General features: G+C 40.8%; 1 protein-coding gene across 2 annotated transcripts in view; it reads left to right on the top strand.

Moving 5' to 3' along the window:
- Nucleotides 1–12,371, top strand: part of DNAAF11 (dynein axonemal assembly factor 11) — a 92,987-nt gene extending 80,616 nt beyond the window's left edge. For both annotated transcript variants that reach the window (XM_064384602.1, XM_064384603.1), the window contains exon 12: nucleotides 11,766–12,371. In XM_064384602.1, coding sequence (XP_064240672.1) covers nucleotides 11,766–11,940 — 175 coding nt within the window. In that variant the 3' untranslated portion in view covers nucleotides 11,941–12,371. The remainder of the gene's footprint in view (nucleotides 1–11,765) is intronic.
- The last annotated feature ends 980 nt before the right edge of the window (nucleotides 12,372–13,351 follow it).

The raw sequence follows: 13,351 nt of genomic DNA, 5'->3' as shown, positions 1-13,351 counted from the left end.
AATACAGATCTGTGTGTATACAGGTCCCAATGTCTTGTCATAATATGCCTCAACCAGTAATGTCTGCACCAGTGACGGGCTAACATTTACCAAGTGCTTGCTTCATGTCAGGTGCTATTCTGTGTGCTTTATTCATATTAACACATTGAATTCTCCTAATTTTTATGCCCAGTTTACAGTTAGGGAAACTGAGGGAGGGAGAAATGTAGAATATACTGAAGGCCATGTAGCCGTGACATGCTGGGACAACCCTACTGGTAGCGTTGCTGTCACTGTCTCCCTTTTATGATCTGTGTGTCACTCCACAGACTCCTCAACTCCCAGGGGTACAAGGGCCCCTCCTGTCAATCTCTTGACTGTTGGTCATTTTCTGGCCTTTGCTTAAATTCCTTTCCCAACAGGACCCTTACCCTCTCAAGAGAGTATTCATTTCATTCCCGGTATCCTCTACTGTTAGACAGCCTCTCTCTGTCTCTCTTTGATTCCTAAGTGAAGGTCCAGGCTCTGCTTCCTGGAGACCCTCAGAACCAAGTCAGTCTCCCTTAAGCAGTGACATCCCTTAAAGTAATTTGCGCAAAGCTCTCCCCTTCTTCTGTTCTTCTCTAGAATGAGATCCCAGTTCTTCCAACTGTCCTGCTTCTTATGATTTTCAGACTCTTATCATCCAGATGGTAAAATCTATTTTGAAGTAAAGCAAGCTATCTTTGTGATACAAATGTATATGCTAGAATTACCACCATAAAAATACCTGAACAAGAGCTATATTTATGTGTTGCATAATAAAGCAGTCAGGCATTAGTATATTCAAAGACAACTGGTGAAGTTTTGTAGAGATTTTTAAACATGAGGTTTGTTTGAACAACAGGTATGCAATTGAATTCCTACTGAAAAGTGGGTTGCTGTTTTTAACCTTGGAAATCCACTCTATTTCCCAGCTCAGTGATTTCCATTGCACATACAAGATTCACGGGTATTATAACTATTATGAATATTCACAGCCATAATTAACCCCCAGCAGCATCAACACATGGAAAGAGTCTGAATCTAATTTGTGAGGAATCAGCAATGGAAAGCCAAATCATTGCAAACAGTTCAGAGCTGGTTTTCAGACCCCAGGAAAACTATCATTACTGTGATTACACTTGAGGATTAAAGATGTCTTAGCGTGATTCGTCGTAATAGTCCCTTCTGTGGTATTTTTGCAAAGCCTTTCTTTTTCTTTTTGATTGCTGAGAAACGATCACCCCACAATCACATATAAAATGCCTGTATGAAGGTAGTTTGTGGTGCTCTTAATCACCGGCAGACTCCATTGTGCATGTTATCTCAGCCTCAGGCTGGGCAACCCCATTAACCAAGCAGCTGCCCCGGGAACTGAGGTCAGGCAGGATTGTTGGTTTTAGGCAAAGGACTGTAGATGCAGCCGGCCACTGGGAGGGCCACAAGGGGCCCTTGACCCTCTCTTGGCAGAGTGGTTTGTTTCTCATGCTGGGGAGAAAGTAAATGGAGAGGGAAGAGCAACTGGGGTAGGGTTTTATTCATCAGGACCGGAGGGTAACAATCAGTGACCTCTTGTAGTCCCGTAACACTACAGAATGAAGGAAGATGCACAGATTCCTCCAAATGAAGCGATTTATTGAGTGGTGACTCTGCTACATGATGCTATGTATTATCTTTCATATTCAAGAATAACCCGGCAGGTAAATACATTATTTCTAATTTACCGAGATTGAGAGGCAGCATTTGCCCAAGATCTCAAAGTCGGTAAGTGGTAGAACCAGTTAGAAAACCTCAGGCTTGCCTTCTTAATCTCTTCCTGGTATCTTTTAATAAACGAAGATCTTGATTTTAAAATAATCAAAATTGTTAAACTTTTCTGTGATTAATTGTTTTATTTTTGTTCTGTTCTAGAAATTCTAACCTGCCCTGAGGTCATAAAGGTAGCCCTATATTTTCTAAGGCTTTATACTTCTGCCTTTCACATTTAGATATAATTTGATGAAACATCTAATCCATCAGGAATTAGTTTTGTTTAAAGTATGAACTTTAATTTTTCCCAGTGCGGGCACCCTGCTGTCCCTGTGTCTCTTATTGAAATGATTATCCTGTCTACATTAGTCACCAAGGCCACTTCTGTCACAGACCAGGTGTCCACGTCTATATGGGTTTGTCTCTATTCTGCTCTACTTACTTAATTTCCATAGTCTTATAATGAGCTTTATAAGTGGTAGGAAATGTCCTCTCACCTTTTTCTTCTTGAAGAGTGAGTTGGCTATTTTATCCATTTGCACTTACATATATATTTCAGAATCAACTGGGCGAGTTAAACACACACACAGGTGTGTATTGGGATTTTCTTTGAATTGTACTGGCCATCTAGATCAAGTTAGGGAGAACAATTCTTATAGTATTAGTATCTCTGTCTTTTCTTTGATCTTATTTGATATCTCTTTGTAACTTTTCCATAAGCATACCCATGTGTTAATTTTTAGGTGTGTGATATTTTGATGCTATCATAAATGTATTATTTATTTTTTCTCTGTCCCTGGTATATAGATTGCAATTTACTTTTTCATTGTGGTAAAATACACATTACCTCAAATTGACCATTGTAATCATTTAACAGTGTACAATTCAGTGGCATTTAGTATATTCACAATATCATGGGACCATCACCACTATGTAATCCACTTTTATGTTTGATTTTGTACCCAGCAACTTTACTAACCTCACTTATAATTTTATTAATTAATCTGTGGGTTCTTTTAGATTTTCTATATGCCTGCAAAGAATGATAGCTTACTTGCTTGCTTTCCAACTGATCCTTATCTCTTTTATTTCCTCTTCATGCTTCACTGCACAGGCAAAGGCTCCAGATAGTGTTGAATAGAGGAGTGATGGCAGCATCTTCGTTGTTTTGCTAAGTCCAGAAGGAAGCTTTCCGTCTTTTACTAGAAAGTCTGAGATATGTTATTTAAACATAGTGACTGTAGTGGTTTTATAGTTCATATTTTCATATTCCAATATCTGAAGTTTTTGTGTTTCTATTTCTTCTATTCCTGTTAATTCTGTTGGTTCTCATGAAAAGTGCTTTTTTTTTTCCTTGAATAGTTGATGTTTTTTTGTTCGTTTATTTGGTTTTTTTTGAGACAGAGTTTCGCCTTTGTCACCCAGGCTGGAATGCAGTGGCATGAACTTGACTCACTGCAACCTCTCCCTCTGGGTTCAAGCAATTCTCGTGCCTCAGCCTCCTGAGTAGCTGGGACTACAAGCACTTGCCACCATGCCCAGCTAATTTTTTTTGTATTTTTAGTAGAGACAGGGTTTTACCATGTTGGCTAGGCTGGTCTCGAACTTGTGGTCTCAAGTAATCCACCCCCCTCAGCCTCCCAAAGTGTGGAGGTTACAGGCCTGAGCCACTACATCTGGCCTAGTTGTTTATTTTTTACTGTGAGCTACTGCATATAGAACAGTTTTCTGAGTGACCTTAGACCAACCCGTTTCCCCCACTTTCTTACTTGGAGTTCACAAGAATAACTGTGGAATGTTCTGGGAATACAACATCTTGAGATAAGAGGGAGCTGGCTGAAATAGCCTCAGTTCTGTTTCAGCTGCCTTCCCCACTCTGGAAACAGATGTCCTTCAGTGCATTAGCCCAGTGATCATGTGACCCAGGGGTATACAATCCATGACGCGCTGCTTCCTGGGGTCCCTCTGCTATCGTGCAAGTGAAGCATGTGCAGAAGAGACTCCATCTGCTTCCCAGGCAGCTTTCCTGAGCCTTGGGGTGCAGCTCCCAATGCACCTATGGTTTCTGTTGTCCTCTGCTGCCTGTCTATAAGTAATAAATCTGATTCACGTAGCCTGTCGTGTGTGTGGGTGTTCTGTTTTACTGGACTCAGGAAAGTTGGTAACCAGTGCACAGGGAACTTGTTTCACAACCCACTGCCTAGGAAAATAGTCTGGTGGTTCCTTAGAGGCCTGGGAGCTACTTGGCCAGGGAACACTGGCATGTGCTGCAGAGAAAAAACACTGCCAATTTGGAACCACTTTCATCTAAATTCAAGACTGAGGATTTTTAACCAACAGCTGCTGTAAACTTTCTAGTTTGTGGTGACAACTCAGTTTTCCTCTGCCCCACTGAAGCAGCTTTCCTCAAAGTGCCTTGGGGAGGTGAGCAGTGGGCATTTACTCTTAAAGCAAGAGAAGCTGTTTGGCACTGCACCCTTATTATGGAGAGTGTGTCCCATTAGACTGCCCACTGGCATGCTCAGGCATGTTATTTAAACATAGTCACTGTAGTGGAAGCCTCTGTCTTCAGACTCTATAAGGCCAGACTGACCAAAGCACAACTTCAAGGGCTCCCCAAGTACTCTCAGGGCAAAGGTGGCTTCAGGGCTCTGTTCTTCTCTCTGAGTTCCCACTTCCCTTGAATTCCAACCTTGTAGTTCCTTGTGATCATATCGAGTCTTTCATGATCTCAAGAAGGTTTTCAGTGAGAAGTGGGAGTCTTTGGTCCAGATATGCTAGCTTACTAGAAAACCAGAAAAAAAAGTTCTTTCTTTATGTTTTTTTGATAAAAGGAATGAATCTCTGATGTGTTTTGCACTTAGTGATTGGTTTTAGGCATTTTCTTTTTTCTTGCTTCCATGATGATAAATCCATTGATTTTGCCTTCCAGCTATTCTTATTGGATTCTAGAGGTTCTGTTTCTGACAGTCAGGTTGGGGGTAAGACCAGTGATAGGCATCTGTCCTAGAGGCCTCTGACATTAAGGTGGAAAACAAAGGAGAAAAAGCCCCTCTCCTGTTTACTTTGGAGATGACTGTGCCCCAAGCTTAGCTGCTCACTGATTTTTACTCCAGAAATCCATGAGTAATTGAAGTCCTCTATTCTGATTTAGTTCATTCCTCACAACATCTGAAGTAGGTGTGCCACAGATAACAATATATGGGCTAAGTTCATGGCTTACTATTGAGATCCAGAAATTATAGCCCAGGAGATATACCAGGAAATGAGGTAGGCTGTTCTTCCTCAGAGTCAGGGAGAAAATAATTATAATAGATGAACTTAGATATTTACTTAAAAGACAAATAAGAACATAATACTTAAAATTATGCCTTTAAAATAAGAACATAATAATTAAAAAGTAGGACTTTATTTAATAATGCCTGTAACGCACATCCTTGAACTTCCTACATATGTTTTGGAATACATTTTCAAACTAAAAAGTGCCTGGCCAGGTATGGTGGCTCATACTTGTAATCCCAGCACTTTGGGAGGCTGAGGTAGGTGGATCACCTCAGGTCAGGAGTTCGAGACCAGCCTGGCCAACTTTTGGCAAAATTACATCTCTACTAAAAATACAAAAATTAGCCAGGCATGGTGGTATGTATCTGTAGCCCCAGCTACTTGGGTGACTGAGGTGGTAAGATCACTTGAACCTGAGAAGTGGAGGTGGCAGTGAGCTGAGATTGCATCACTGCATTCCAGCCTGGGCAACAGAGCAAGACTCCATCTCAAAAAAAAAAAAAAAGTGCCATGTCAATGTCAGTGGCTACTGTTACTAACATCATTATTAATTATTTATACAATGGATACTAAATAACTATAATTATAAAAACTTAGTCATGACTGGTCTGGTTTACCTATGTAAAGATTCACATTAGGTTATGGGATTCCTGGTTCTCAAGGAGATGTTGGCATTCTTTCCCTATGTTTCTATATGTACTAATAGATGACATTTGGGCATGACTTGTATCAAGATACGTTTGGCTACAAGTAATAGAATACCTAAGATGGACTTAAAAATGTAGAATGTTTTATTACCTCAAATAACAATTAGTCTGGAAGAAGGTGCTTTTTTAGGTGGGTTGGCAGCTAGCAGTTAAGACCCTGGGTTAGCCTCTGTGTATTCTGTTGGCCCTTCCTTCAGTGTCATAGATGACCTCTGGAGCTTCAAATAGTCATACCAGCACCCTCCATAAGAAGAAAGGCTTGGTAGGCAAAATCGTAGCCTCTGAAGATGTCCAAGTCCTAATACCAACAACCTAGGAATAGGTTACTTTACATATCAAGGGGGAATCGAGGTTGCAGAGGGAATCAGCTTACCTATAAGATAGAGTGAATATCCTGGATTATCCAGTTGAGCCCAAAGTCATCACAAGGATCCTTACAATGAAAGAGGAAGGCAGGAGAGTCAGAGTCGCAGTGATATAGCATGGGAAAGACTCAACTGGCTATTCCTGGCCTTGAAGATGGACAGATCACAAGCCACAGAATGCTGTCAGGCTTCAGACGCTAGAAAAGGCAAGAAAACCAGTTGCCTCTCAGAGTGTCCAGGAGGAGTGCAGGCATGCTGACACCTTGATTTTTAACCCATGAGACCCATTTCTGACCCACAGAACTGTGAGATAATACACGTGCATTGTTTTAAGCAACTAAGTTGTCAGTATTTCCTAAAACAGTAAGAGGAAACTCATACAGAAGGGAACAGGATAAAAGGCTTCCTTCTCACCAGACTCCCCTGCTCCTTGTCAGTATAGTATGGGCAGAGGAATTGCCTTTGGTGGTTGAAATCGTTCATGATTCATCCCTTGGTGCTGAAATCCCACCTTCCTTGAGATCAACGGATTTCTGCCACTACCTAAAGTCAGAGAAGAATGAGAAATAGATGCTGACGAGGAGCACAGCTCCTGCCAGGGTCCTGAATGCTTGTAAAATTACAAAGTAAATTCTAAGCTGTTAGTAGTCAGGATGGTGGTTTCAGTATGGATATCATGGCTGGAAGGACACAGTAGGAGCTCCTAGAGTGCTGATAGTGTTCTGCTTCTTAATCCTTGGTGCATTCAATTAATGAAAGGTTTATGATTTGGGCACTTTTCTATACAAGTATTGCACTCAATAAAAAGGCTTAAAAAGTTATGAAAATCACCACATAATACGTGAAATATCCGTGCTTGCCCCAATCCTGAGCATGACCCTCAGCTTCAGCCTCTAATGGACCCCTGTCCCTCTCTCTTCTGCCACATCTGCGTCAGTGAGGTGGGGAAGGAATGGGGGGAGCTCGTTGATGGTGTGAACATCAAGTAAAACTGTGAACATACAGGTTGAGTATCCCTTATCCAAAATGCTTGGAACCAGAATTTTTTTTGATTTTGGAATTTTTTGAATTGTGGAATATTCGCATGATACCAGTTGAACATTCCTAACTGGAAAATCTGAAATGCTCCAGTGAGCATTTTTTTTTAGCATTATGTCAGTGCTCAAAAAGGTTTATATTTTTGAGGCATTTTGGATTTTGGAATTTCAGATTAGAAATGCTCAACTTATATTGAGAGACTTTTGAAAACGCAACATGCCCCTTTCAGTTCACCAACACAATGGGGGCAATTTGGTCAGTCAAATTGTCTCACTTGGGCACACATCATATAGCTGCTTTAAGTATAATAATGATTATATAACATCTCTTTTTGCTAATAAAAATAATACTGTTTTATCTACTTAGAGTGAGGTTGAGGATGGGAAGATGGCTTTTCATTTTCAGTCTCTAGGACACACACAAACCTGGGTGCATAGTAGGTACTCAGTAAGTAAACTGTGGAATGAACAAGTACATGAATTGTGAGCAGCCAATGAGAAAGAAGGTAAATTATCTTATTTGTGACAAATAGCAATTAAAGAAAAACTGGAAACTTAGCAGGGCAGTACCAAGGAGTAGTGTCGGTGTTCTGTTTCCTAACTACGTTTGCATGACACTAAATATAATTAATAGGCTGTTAAGCATCGTTCCCTTACTTGAAAAAAAAAATCAGACTCTAACTTTTCTAAAAATGAACACACTCCCTACTGCTTGAGTATCTAAAAGTGAAAAGAAAAATGTGATGGAGTGAGGTGCCTCAGTTCCCAAGAGTCATGTCACTTGCCACAGAGCCAAAGACTTTTAGCATCTTATTTTAAACACTTCCAGGCAGCCTCCTCAACAGAATACCTTACCCATCCATCCAGGCTTCCCTTGCTTACTCAGGCCCTACCCTAACTGGACCAGGCCAGATACTCCCACTTCTCCCCCCATCCACACCTTGCGTACCTCACTCTCTGATGATAATTAGGCTAAGAATAAGCAGAACAAATGTTTTCTTACCTTTTGTCAGTGTTATCTCTCTGGAATGTTCTTCCTCCTCAAAATCTTGGAAAATATCACCCTACCCTGCCCCCAGTGCCAGATGCCAAGTGCCAAGTTCCCTTACTCTATGAATCCTGTTTGTAATTCTTTCCAGGCCTTGGTGATGATTGTCTCCGTGTGCTTCAGCCTGACTTGTTTATCCTATGTGCAGAGCCCTTGCCACACTGGTGCAAAATAGCTAAGTATGTGTGTGTGCTTCTCATTTGATTATGGGCACATGCCATGTCTTACCCCTCTTTAAATTCCTAGCACTGATTATAGCACTGGGCACCTAAAAGATGTGTGCTTAAAAGCATATTGACTTGCATAACCATACCCATATCGTAGTACATACTGACTGATGCCACTCTTTTCCTGCATAGGACTGGCCCCTTCAGAATGCCTGCTCTGTTTCTAGCACTTTTCTATGTCCTTTACATGGAGGAACTCATTTGATCTTGACAACGGCCCTATATTCATTGTCATCATTCCTATTTTAAAGATGAGGTCTTTGAGGCATAAAGTGGCTGAGTAACTCACAGGGGCACACAGCTTAGTGGTTAGGAGCCAAGATCTTGCAGGCAACCCTAGATGCTCTACTGCCTTTTGACTTTCAGTAATGAACTTCATTTCTTGATTACCAAGAAATAAATGAGGTGAAAGAGGGCCTAACAGGTTGTGGGTTTACTGTATCATAACACAATTGGTTTCAATATTCATGCTGACCTGAAGAATTGTTTGTTTTGAGGGATGTAAGCTTACATCCCAATGTCAAGAATAGAAAACCCCTCTTTATGCTGTGTGTAGTACATAATTTTCTATGAGGAACAGTATGGGTGATGTTAATACCAGATATTTGGATTCAGTTTCCAGCTGGTTATGCCTATGTTTATTTGTGGAACCTTGGCTGACTATTCCACTTGTCCTCCCACTGGGTCTGAGGATTCGATGACACAAGTAAAGCCTTAGCATGGGATGCAACAAAAGGCAGTGTGTCAAGGGTCCCCAGGGTGACCCCAGGCTCAGAGATTAATTAGAAGAACTCACAGGACTCAGCATATAGTCACGCTCATGGCTAAGATTTATTGCAGCAAAAGAACAGGAGGCAAAATCAGCAAAAGGCTAAGTCCAGAGAAAGCCAGGTGCAAGCTTCTAAGAGTCCTCTCCCTGTGGAGTCACACAAGACATGCTTAATTCCTTCCGTAATGAGTTGTAACAACACATGTGAAATCTTGTCTATCAGGGAAGCTCACTGAATCTCTGAACCTGCTCAGGGTTTTGTTGGGTGCTGGTAGGCATCCCCTCCCTAGCAGGTGTCAAAATTATGCAGTCCCAGAAGGAAAGCATAAACCAAGTTGACTGTACACATTGTTAGGCATAGTGAGCTACCCTTATTGTCATGGAAAGTTTCATGTGGCTGTAGGGAACAGTTTACCAGCCAGTGCCCAACCTTGCAGGCCTACCTTTTAAAGACAGTCATCACTGGCCTGCCATGTTCACTGTTTTCTGCACAATCAGCCACCAACCTTATGGTGACTGACTATGCAGAAAAGAATAAGCAGCATCATAGCTGAAGCCACAAAACTCTATTCTTTTAAAGGCAGATGGTTCTGTGAATACTGTGGCACCACGGCATCTGAGAGGAAGGTGTGCTCAGGACATGACCCCAGCGCCATTCATTTATCTGGAGTGCTGACTCCTCCTTTACTGCTCACCGACGTTCCTTAGCATCTTTCAGGGCATCTTCGGATTCCCACCTCTTTCACCCCTTCAGAGGATGCACAGGCCCCTTTTCATTTCTTCTTCCCATGGCATATGGAGTTAATAGTATGCTGTTTGGGCTTCTGAAGATACTATTTTATTTTATTTATTTTTATTTCTTTGAGACAGAGTTTCACTCTTGTTGCCCAGGCTGGAGTGCAATAGTGTAATCTTGGCTCACTGCAACCTCCGCCTCCTAGGTTCAAGCAGTTCTCCTGCCTCAGCCTCCCGAGTAGCTGAGATTACAGCCATGTGCCAACATGCCCAGCTAATTTTGTATTTTTAGTAGAGACAAGGTTCTCTATGTTGATCAGGCTGGTCTCGAACTCCTGACCTCAGGTGATCCGTCCACCTCAGCCTTCCAAAGTGCTGGGATTACAGGCGTGAGCCACCATACTCAGCCCTGAATATACTATTTTATATTCTTTGTATATGTTGTATTTTTCATTCAGCAGGTCCATGTGCATTAGTCACAATAGTGTGAGGGATCAAAAACTCAAATGCATTCAAGGGCTAGGCAGATTACAGAAATGAAGGGAAATGCTTGCAAGGACAATGGAGAGTTGACACTTTCAAAAGAAAATGGAACCTTTCTCCCCTGACAAAGGATGTTCACTGGATGAGTTTAGTCTGAGGACATCAGTTCAGAGCTCCTGGATTAGACTGACTGTGATTTTCTTTAGGTCAGAGATAATTTCTTATATAATTTCATTATTTCCCCAATAGAAAAATAATATTTTTTCACTTATTCAACAATAGTTATTCAATACAGCCATATGCCTAGGATAAAAGATGAAAAAGACAAAATCTTTGTTTCAAAGGTGTCAATATTGTATGAAAACAGACAAATAATGAAACAGGTGTATGACAGTCATAAATTCTATGTTTGAGCAGTGCACTGTGCTATTAGATATTACCAGGAACGTTGTCTATTTGCATAGACCATAGCTTCCCTGGTGCCTATACAGCACCTGGAATATCATAGATATTTAACATATATCTGTTTAATGAGTATTTGAATCAATGGTACAGTGATTCCAAAACAATCTGACTGATTATTAAAATCATTTGGGGGAACTTTATAAAAATACAGGTTACTGGGCCCAACTCCAGACTTACTGAATCAAAGTTGTGGGAAATGCAACCCAGAGACCTGATTATCTACAGTTTTTTTATCTGACCATGATATTGGGAACATTGGCCAGCTGAGGTGCTCCCTTGTTCTGTTTCACTCTTGCTATTGCTGAGAGAACTGAATGAGTGCAGAAGGCGCGGGTTCTTGTGGGAGGAGAGGTTGGTGGGGCTGAACTTTGCTATGCACTTGAACTTGTCGTGTAGATGCTCCTTCCAGCCAAACCCCTACAGGTTAGATTGTCTGAAGCAGAAGGGTCAGACAATCAGAAGCCTGATGAGCTGCATTCAGGAATAAGACCTGCCTGGAAGGATTCAGTTATTGATCTTGGCTGTAGCGCTTTCCCTGCTGTATCATTTTAGTTCTCACATATAAATTCTTAGGGAGGCAGAGTTTCACAGGTGACGTCTCCTCCAATTGCCTGTGCATTAGCACAGCCCAGTGGCCTTATTATTATTATTATTATTATTATTATTATTATTATTATTATTTTAGCATTTCTCTGCTCTACAGGTCAGAATCTTGATTCTACAAGAATCTAAGCTTCTTGACCCTAGGGATATTCTTTCTTTTATTTTTTTAAAATTTTTATGCTCCAGGGATATTACTTGCCAATATTTGCTGAATAAATGGATGGATGAGTTGAATCTATCTGAAATTTTAAATGATGTAGTATCAGTTTCTATTTGCCTTTTTTTGCTGTTGTAGAAGCAAGCACATGGAGAAACTAGAAGTAGACCCTAGCAAGCACTCATTCCCTGATGTGACTAACATTGTTCAAGAGAAAAAACGCACACCCAGAAGACGATCTGAACCCAAAATTATACCAAGTGAGGAAGACCCAGCCTTTGAAGACAACCCTGAAGTGCCTCCACTGATTTGAAACATCTGGTTGTGTTGTCATTGGCTGAGACTTACCAAGTCCAGCTTTGGTTGGTGTAGAAACTGTATGCATGTTATTCCTGGGATAAACAGTTATTTGTCAGTATTGCTACTCCAATGTTTTAACTCTTACTTTGCATAGTAATATCCTTCAGCTAGCTTCAGATTAAAATGTACGCTCTACGTTTTATAATGATGGGTTAAATGCTATAACTCATCATTTACCTATAATAAAGGGTTGGTATTGAAAATGTTTAGTAAGATCATAGAACTATTGCATAAAACATTGATTATAAATCCCAGAACTGTAGATTAAGTCGTAGATAAAAGGACTGAGTATTAAATGGGTACTTCAGCAAATTGGTCAAGCTTAGAAGTTAAAACTGTAATTTCAGATCCAATTGGAATACTTTAATACAATTTTCAACAGCATTTCCATTTTCCTTCTGATGATGTGTCTGCTTTCTCTGGTGGCACGATATAATGGCAAGAATATGAGTTTTCAGATCAGACACCCTATATTTGGATTCCGGCTCACTTTGTAAAGACCTTCAGCAAGTCCTTTAATTCTCTGAGCCTTAGTGGCTTCATGTATAATCTGGGAATAATAACACTTGCCTCACAGGTTTGTCTAAGATAAACTGCAGAAAAGCACTTAGTACAATGTCAGCCCTACATTTAGAGCCTCCTCTCTCTCTCCTTCTTCCCTTTCTCCTCTCTCCTCTTTCCTGCTCCTTCTTCCCCTCCCTTCTCAATTACTTTTTTCCTCTTATTCTCTTTCTTTACCTTTTTTCTCCCCATTCTACTCTACCTCCTCTACTTCCTTCTTTACTTTTTAAATATCTTACCTGTTCTTTATCTAGAACATTATGAATTCATTATTTCACATACTGTAGGAAAAATTACTGTTACACTGATCATGGTATAGTAGCATTTAAATCAGTTTCCCCAAATATTCATTCAACAAATCCTTATTGAGCAACTATTGAGTGCTAGCAACCTCTGTGTTCATCAGGGATTTAGTAGTATCAAAGCAGATAAATGTATACACACAGACTATTTCAGGTGGTGGTCAGAGCTGTGAAGGAGAATCAGAGTGAGGGGATCAAGGGTAATGCGTGCTTTTTCAGACAGGGCCTTTCTCTATTAAACAGGCTTCCAATGGAAGACTCTCTTAATGTTTAGCAGATAACCAAAATGCATCAGTTAGAAAAATATGATGAGAACGAGGAATTGGTTATGGGAATGCAATTGGACACAAATGTGGGAAGAGCTGGGAAGTGAAGCTCTAGAAGGGAGACTTGGAGAATTGGAAGAAGCATTGGTGCAGGTAGGCAATTCAGAACTTGCACACAGTCTGAGAAGCTGAAGTAGGACTGTGGCTGGGAGCTTGTGGAGAGGTCTATGGAAAT

This window comes from Aotus nancymaae, unplaced genomic scaffold (assembly GCF_030222135.1).
Source record: "Aotus nancymaae isolate 86718 unplaced genomic scaffold, 86718_ANA_hifiasm-v0.15.2.pri h1tg000036l, whole genome shotgun sequence".
Taxonomy (NCBI): Eukaryota; Metazoa; Chordata; class Mammalia; order Primates; family Aotidae; genus Aotus; species Aotus nancymaae.
Note: the sequence above shows the minus strand (reverse complement) of the source record. Positions and strands in the feature narration are given on the sequence as shown.